Genomic DNA, 8148 nt, shown 5'->3' with positions numbered 1-8148 from the left:
ACGCCGCTCCACCATGCACCCTCGGCGTCGTCAGGGAGATGTCTGCCACCTCCACGGCCACGGCCCCTCCACCAGAACGCCGTCGCCGAGCTGATGCAACCCTTGGTCGGCCGCAGGTGCATCACATCGTCTCCGTCGTCCATCGCGGCGTCGACTCGCGCGCTGTTCCCGCCCTCGCCATGTCGTGCCGTGTTGGCTGTCAAAAGAAACAGCACAGTGGCAGAGACGGCAACGTGTCCGACGTAGAGTACGTGGAGTCACGGGGTTGGCCGGCTTTTGACTTTTTGACAGAACATCCGCCCGAGCCGAGCAGCGGATGGTTGACCAATTCCAACGTGGTCGTCGCGCCGACCTGACTAGCAGTAGCTTGCCTCAAAACCCACCCAATCCGCCGGAATTCCTCAGTCGGCAAAAAAAGACCCAGCACCATCGGCGCAGCCGGCCGGGCGATTTAGATTTGCTTTCCCTCCTTCGCCTCCTGCGACAGATCGGGGATGGCCGCGCGGTCGCGGGCGCGCCGCCTCCTGCCGCTGCTCACCTTCGTCGCCCTCGGCATGGTCCTAGGTGCGCGCCCTCCCCTCCCCGCTTGCCCCCTTGCTCAGCTTCCCCTCTCGCCTCGCCGTGCCTTGATCTGGGTCGGGCCATATGCTACTGCCGTGTTCCTTTTTCTCCTTCGGACCTGGAATCTCGACGCTTGGAGATTTCGCGCTCATGGTTTGGTTGATGACGCGAAATGTCCGGATGAGGAGTTTCGGGTGTTGAATGGGGCGAACTGACTGCATGCGGCTAGGCTGCTAGCCGACGCTAAATTTTACGCCTTCTGGCTCTAATGGGGGATTGCCAAAAATGAAATAAATGGACAGTGCCGGTGGCTTCATTGAGGCCGCACCTTCTGGATCGGAGTCGATTTGACTGCTCCAAGATCACTTGGAGGGAAATGAACTTACTGCGGAAGCGTGGAGCATCCTGGCATTTGTGAGGCCGTAATTAGCTTCGTGCCTGTTTGCTTCCACATGCATGCCCAGCACTCTGAGTCAAACATTGCTCTGCTCATGAATTTGGTTGGTTTTGGCATCTAGTAATACCAGCTGAACCAGCAAAGTTACATCCTCTCTTTCTTCAGAGATATTGTTAAGAAGACAATAACCACGTGGTATGATGTCCAAATCTTCGTGGTGTCTAGTTTGGCTCAGTGTGGTCCAGCCACTTTTCTGATAGTATCTCAGATTATTCTTCAGATCCGGGTCTGGAACTACATGTATATACTCTGATAATGTAATGATTGGATATGATATGCCCTTTGATTTTCTCAGATTAAATAAAGATTGCACTTGTTGCTTCAGTGGTCATATCTTAGTCTCATGTTGCTCTTTTCTCCACAAATGCTGGCTCTTTGATTCACACTTTCATTTATTAGATGTGTTGCTTCAAAAACTGTATATTGGTTTCATCCTTGCTTTTTTTTTTCCAAATGCAGGTTCCCTGCTTCAGTTAGCATTTTTCCGCCGGCTTGATGATCACTCTCGTATGTCTATCCTCTTAGAAGTTGCATTTAAGATTTAACAGTATAAATGTGTTTTCTTTCCTTGTACCTGATTCCTTTATAAGAACAGCCTGCCATTCTTGTCCATCTTATGTACTCTGCTGTTGATGACTTTGGCCACGTTGCCTTGCATCAACTTAAATATGTTATTGCTGTGTGCATCGGTGGATACAGAGGCTGCGAGGTTTAACATTCCTTTCCGGAAAAAATATATTTTCTGTAGCATTCCGTTTTGTCTTGATCAGTCATTTTTGCATTCTTAAATACCTTTTCCTTAAAAATTTAAATGTGGAACCAGAACCTGTTAAACCCTGGTATTCATTAGTTTGGGTATAATGTTGTCTCTGAGTAAATCTCGTTTCATATAGCCCTCGAGTAAAGGCATAGGCTGTACTTCTTGGTTAGTATTTGTGTGTCTAACCAAACATTAGGTGCTATGCATGGCAGATACGGGGCATTTTGATAATGATCAAGAGGCAGCAGATCTTCGACTTGGATACGTAAGTTCTGCCATTATTGATGGCTTTGGCTGTATGCCTTCTCTGTAACTTTGTACGTAGACTTCTATTTTGGCTTTTATTCTTGCAAACTACCATAGCTGAGCTCCATTCGTCTATTATTGTATTCAATGACATCATCAGTGAACTATCATGTCGCCCCAGAAATATGAAATAAATTTGTGAACTCCACATTGTCAATGTGAGTATGTTCCTTTTTCTATTTTATCTAAGTGACTAGATTTGTTTTTTTTTCTAATAAATTTTCTGCATCGGGATTTATTGAAAGCTTGCTATCCATGTGCCAGAGCCATGAGTTGGTTGCGAGATCTTATGGGTTTCACCTCTAGCCTACCCCAACTTGTTTGGGACTAAAGGCTTTGTTGTTGTTGTTGTTGTTTGTTGTTGGGATTTATTGAAAAGTTGCAGTGATGTTTGATTCATCATTTGGGTCTTGAAGCATAAGTTACATTCTTTCTTCTGGTTATCACACCATGATTTGCTTTGCTTGAAGTGTTTTTCTGTCGCACAAAAATGCCGTAGTATAAAGTTCTAATTTCTCAATACCATTCATGAATCTTTTGGGGATTTATCTATATTTTGATCAGGTGCAAATGATTGGATAACACTGGTAAGTTGTGAAATCGGAGATGCACTTGTTTTACTTTAAACTGAACTCTCTCGTGTTTTAATTTTGGAAGAACTTTCTTGTATGGACACTCTTGGTGTATGGTAATTTTATATTTGGATAAATAGCATATAGCTTGGGGTGTAGGAATTGGGACCCTGTAACACCTGGCTCTCGACTAGGGTTAGAATATTCTGAAATGTTGATGTTGTGCTTCCTTGTAAGGTTGTAACCATCTATCTCCACTTGATATGGTCAATGATGTGTGATGGGTTTTACGTTGTGCTGTCCTCTTTGGCAATCATTCAATTCATACTCAAAATGTTAAAAATGTTAAGTCCAGAGCACATCTTCTCTTCCTCTTACTAAGCAAATATTTGTGTTTATAATATGTAGGTGAAGCCTGAAGTTATCAGCTGGAAACCCCGAATAATTGTTTTCCACAACTTTCTTAGTTCAGAGGTTTGTTCCTTTCTCTGGTTGTCATACTTGGGTTTAAGCTAAATCGGTCTTCTCCACAATATTTCATTTCAAGATTTTTATTTATTGTGGTGGTAGTTTGTTTAAACCCCAAGGCATTATGCGACATGCTTCCCAGACCAATACAATGGAAAATGCACAAAATATTGCTTGACCTTTTTTTTTGTCTAATCTCTGCAGGAGTGTGATTATCTAAGAGAAATTGCTAGACCAAGGCTCGAGATTTCTACTGTAGTTGATGTCGCAACTGGAAAAGTATGTGGTTTGGCTTTGAAGTTATAATATATTATCAGTCTTCCCAAAGCGAGTACTTTTTTCCATTTGATCAGCAGATCAGCATTGTTTCTGTTTTCTTAATCCGTATCCAGTTTATACACTTCACCACTCAGACTGAGAGGACAAATAGGAATTAGGGGGAGCATAATAACACCAAGTTCAGACCGTAAAGCTTGTCTTCTCTAGATTTATAATGCTGCAGTTGTTATGTGCCACAGGGTGTAAAGAGTGATGTTCGCACAAGTTCTGGTATGTTTGTGAACTCTGAAGAACGAAAATTTCCAGTCATTAAGGTTCGTTCACACTACTTGACTTCGACCCTAGGTTACTTACCATACTTTTTGGCCCCTTCAATACATTCACTAATGCCTTCAGCTATGTTATTTCTGCAAGAAATAACTTTGTAAGAATGTCTGTTTGTGTGTCATAATATGAGTTCACTTTTTGTCTATGTGTTGTATTATCTTGGTTGTCATTTTGTGACGCGCCGAGACAAAACGGTCCTTAATGGAACCTTATAGACTACTAGACATATGTTTGCTGCATGACTAATAAGGAGACTTGTTCTCTTCATAAGTTACATGACATAAGATTTCTACCCTAAGTTTGTTCATCTTTGTAAACAATATTATCTAGAATGGCCCACCTCCAGATTATCGTATAACTGCATTTAACTATGTATCCTGCCCTTTTATCTCTTAGGCCATAAGAAGATGATGCGTTATTGAGATTATATCCTCGGTCCTAGCTTTAAGTTGAAACTAAGGTATTGCATCCTTAGTAAAAATGGGACCAAGATTTGACGTAGGCGGAAATTTGAGAACTTTTGTCTGGATTGAAATAGAGTATCATGTTACCATGGGTGACATTATGTCAAGCTGACATGTTTATATAAATGCAAAAACCAAAACCAGGCTTTATAATATGTCAGGATGCGAAAAATGTGATCAGTGGCACATGGAACATATATAATACCATCGTTCATGACAGATATTGCAGATTATGTAGTGTTTATCTAGGTATGCCTGAATCTGAAATGTGGTTTTTGTGGAACTATTACTTTATGTATTGGATCTGAATGTTGATTTACACTGTCTAGTATATAAGGTTCCATGAACTTATCAAACACATCAGTTAAACATTACTCCTTCCGTAGTGATCTAAACGCTCTTATATTTCTTTACAGAGGGAGTACTTACTAAATTCATGTTTATATGGTCATGATGGCACTATAGTCTATACTAGGTGCAGTATATTAGTGCACTACTTAGCAATGATACATTCAGCTTTTGACTATCACTGGCAGTGTCACGGTGACCTCCTTTTACTTTGTCAAGTATTCCTACTATTGATGCCACATTGCATCCCTTTATCAGAAGTTAAATTGGAATCTGAGGCAGAGTCATTGAATACTACATTCTTCTTCTACTAACATTTGTTTTGTTCTCCCCAGGCAATAGAGAAGCGGATTTCTGTATTCTCACAGATACCTGTAGAAAATGGGGAACTCATCCAAGTATTGCGGTACTAGATTGAATTCCGACTGTAATTTTCTGAAGTTCTTTTCACTTGACTACTGTTGTAATTTCTTGTGAGAAACTACTGTTGTGAAGTTAGCTTTAAAGTTTAAACTACAGGTATGAACCAAGCCAATATTACAGGCCGCATCATGATTACTTCTCTGATACTGTAAGTCGAACTTCTTATATTGAAATATATGTTATTATGACATCACCAGACTAGTCGTTACATATTACTAGTATTATTGTTAGTCATTTCATACTTCAAACTAATTATTTCAACATGTACACTGTGGACGGTCAATCTACAGTTCAACCTCAAACGTGGGGGGCAGCGTGTTGCTACAATGTTGATGTATTTGACCGATGGAGTTGAGGGTGGTGAAACCCATTTTCCTCAGGTCAGCTGAATTTATACCAACTTGTTATGTCATATGCTTTTTGACTGATATAGACCGATATGGTGATAGCACTTATTTTCCTTGAAAATGATGAAAATGAAAGAGTGTTGCAAGGTAGTAGACATTTGAGCTACAACAAAGAACTGTGGCGACGCGCAAAAGCCTACTCTCCTGGCATGAATGACTCCAAGTGTTCTGCACCGCTTTCACCCAAAGCCATGCCTCGGTCTTAATCGTTTGAGTAGCAAATATCGGTATAGACAAGTGTTGGTGGACACCTTGACATTATGTTCATTCCAGATCTCCCATGAAACTATTAAGTTTCATACACCGACCAGTAGAACCAAAAGTCCTAACTGATGGAGAAGGTTGGGTAATCCTAAACGTGTACAGAAAAGGGACAAGCAATTTATTTATTTAAACTACGAAAGCCAAGAGTTGAACCCAAAACCTCTTGGCTCTGATACCATATTAAGTTTCATGCACCAACTAGTAGAACTGAAAGTCCGAGCTGATGGAGAAGGTTGGGCAATCCACATATACTTCAACAGAGACAAGCCTGGCAGCCGAAAGAATTGCTTTTCTTTGTGGCCCTCTCTCCGAGGAGATAGCTAACCACCAATCTTTGACCGTCGTGACATTACTCCAAGTGTTGGTGCGAAAGTCAACCAAGCCAAGCCAGTTTTTCATAGCATATCGCGTCACTCAAGCTGGTCCACCATCCACACCCTTTTTTGGAATGTGAAGCACACGGAGATTTTTGATATTTCAGAGGAGCCCAGGTATTCCAAATAAGTGTCCATGGGAGATGCCATAACTCCTTAAAATTGAATCGTTGTACACATGTCTTTTATTATGGTTACCATTGCACGCGTTCTTTATTTTCCAGGTATGTTCAGGAAATACCGGTGGCAATGGTAGTCGTCCTTTCGTAGCATGTCCATGCATTTTTTGTTTACATAATTCACATGATATAGTATGGCGTGTGTTTCTCCAATAAATGAGTATTTCTTCTTCATGAGTATTTCTCCAATAAATGATTGTATTAGAGCATCTCTAGCAGATCCCGTAAAATCTCATACTGCAAAATTATTTTAGGGTATCCTGTAAAACGCTTTTACAGTATGGCATGTGTTCCGGCAGAACAGATCCCATAAAACTCGTTTTGGACCAGATGTGGAGCCCACTTGTCAGCAGTTAAATTTACAACATAGTCCCTGAAATATCATAAAGCACCCTGAAAACAAGACGTAGGCTGCAATTGGGTCCTAGCCACGGCCATGGCAATGGTGCCGAGCTGCTCCTAGCCAGCCTCGTGCGGCAGCTCTCCACGGCTCATGGCCAGCCTCGTGGCTAGCTAGCACTCACGGCCAGCAACGGCTAGCTAGTACGCATGAGCGCGCGGCAACGCGGCGGCTAGCTAGCACACACGCGCAGCAACGGCGGCTAAGCTAGCACACACGCGACGGCGCGTGGCGACACCATCAATGGCAGCTTCTTCGGGCGCGTGCTGTGTGTTCGCCGGCCACGGCGAGGCGCTGCATCTCGGCTGGCTCCGTTTGGATGGCGGGGGCCACGTGCGGATCGTGGCCAGCGGGGGTTCGTCGGGAATGAGATGAGGAAGGGCGGGGGCGGCGGCGGGGATGGCCGGAATCGACCTCGGGCGGTGTCGAGGATGGAAGGCGCGGGAGCTGAAAGTTCCCTTCCGCCAACTGTTTCTCGTTTTCAGTTCCCTGTAAAAATTGCCTCCAAACCTGGGTATCTAGGGTGTGAGGGCTTTTTTCTAGGGGGAGCTGTATAATTTTTACGGGACGAGGCCATTTTGCGGGATCTAGATTGGACTTTTTTTCCGCTCAAAACTGTGAAACGACGGTTATTTTACAGTTCCAGGTCTTTTACAGGATCTGCTAGAGATGCTCTTATGTGTCTTCTTTAGAGAATTTTGCAGCTCGTTTCCCTTTGTGGTAATCTGTCAGGCTGTCTTTTGGTTTATGCAATTTGTGGTGTGGGAGGGGTGCCCTCATGCTGTGTGCTCTCTTCTGTTCCAGGCAGGAGATGGTGGTGAATGCAGTTGTGGAGGAAGGATGGTCAGAGGACTATGTGTGAAGCCAAACAAAGGAGATGCTGTGCTCTTTTGGAGCATGGTGAGTTATTCTCTCTCTAGTTTTAGACATGTACCAGCAAATCATACATCAAAAGGGTGGATCAATACAGAGTATTTCTTTCAGAGTATTTCTTTGTTATCTTGCAATCTATTTCTTAAACGATCAATTAATTGGTTGATCTGATGGTTTCCCCCTACCACCTGTTTATTTTACTGGTATGTTTCAGGGATTCGACGGTAACACAGACTCGAACAGCCTTCACAGCGGATGCGCTGTTGTGAAAGGGGAAAAGTGGTCAGCCACGAAATGGATGAGGCAAAAGATGACTTTCTGATTGCAGATAGGCATTCTGGCATATAGGCAGAATAGAGAGGGGATTCTTTTCCTTGTAATCTGTAGTACAGATATACAACATTAAAGGAATAAATAAAAAGTTGAATGATATCTTTACTAGCAGCAGGAGGCACTAATCTTCCTAAGAGGAAAAAAACATCTTGTCCAACATAATCTTTACCTTCAAATTGCATCATTTTGCATAAATGTCTTGGAGGTAGGGCTTCGCTGCATGGCACCAAACATGAGATGTTACATGCGGAGTTTCAGTAAAATGTGGGGTAAATATGGAGCAATAAGGTTTGCTAACTGGTGGTTATGAACGGAATTTATAAGTCATGGATATATAAAAATTGGTGGAATCA

At 42.7% G+C, this 8148-nt stretch overlaps 1 protein-coding gene across 3 annotated transcripts; it reads left to right on the top strand.

The window, feature by feature from the left end:
• Positions 1–315: 315 nt before the first annotated feature.
• Positions 316–7906, top strand: LOC123188972 (prolyl 4-hydroxylase 1). 3 transcript variants are annotated; one of them, XM_044601269.1, is made up of 11 exons: positions 316–564; positions 1478–1525; positions 1991–2043; positions 3065–3130; positions 3329–3403; positions 3643–3717; positions 4878–4948; positions 5062–5113; positions 5256–5345; positions 7394–7489; positions 7677–7906. In XM_044601269.1, the coding sequence occupies exons 1-11, from the start codon at positions 495–497 to the stop codon at positions 7782–7784; spliced, it is 804 nt and encodes a 267-aa protein (XP_044457204.1). In that variant the 5' UTR covers positions 316–494; the 3' UTR covers positions 7785–7906. The 3 variants fall into 3 exon arrangements, with proteins under 3 accessions (XP_044457204.1, XP_044457203.1, XP_044457205.1); XM_044601268.1 differs by having other exon boundaries at positions 5050–5113; XM_044601270.1 differs by having other exon boundaries at positions 320–564; positions 1975–2043; positions 5050–5113.
• Positions 7907–8148: the final 242 nt, after the last annotated feature.

Source organism: Triticum aestivum, chromosome 2A, assembly GCF_018294505.1.
Source record: "Triticum aestivum cultivar Chinese Spring chromosome 2A, IWGSC CS RefSeq v2.1, whole genome shotgun sequence".
Taxonomy (NCBI): Eukaryota; Viridiplantae; Streptophyta; class Magnoliopsida; order Poales; family Poaceae; genus Triticum; species Triticum aestivum.
Note: the sequence above shows the minus strand (reverse complement) of the source record. Positions and strands in the feature narration are given on the sequence as shown.

Bases quoted from the DNA above. Each gene is read 5' to 3' on its own strand.
- LOC123188972 (XM_044601268.1), top strand. From the start codon at position 495: ATGGCCGCGCGGTCGCGGGCGCGCCGCCTCCTGCCGCTGCTCACCTTC. The intron at 2,044-3,064 runs GTAAGTTCTGCC...TATAATATGTAG, and splicing joins CAGATCTTCGACTTGGATAC to GTGAAGCCTGAAGTTATCAG. The intron at 5,114-5,255 runs GTAAGTCGAACT...GTCAATCTACAG, and splicing joins ATGATTACTTCTCTGATACT to TTCAACCTCAAACGTGGGGG.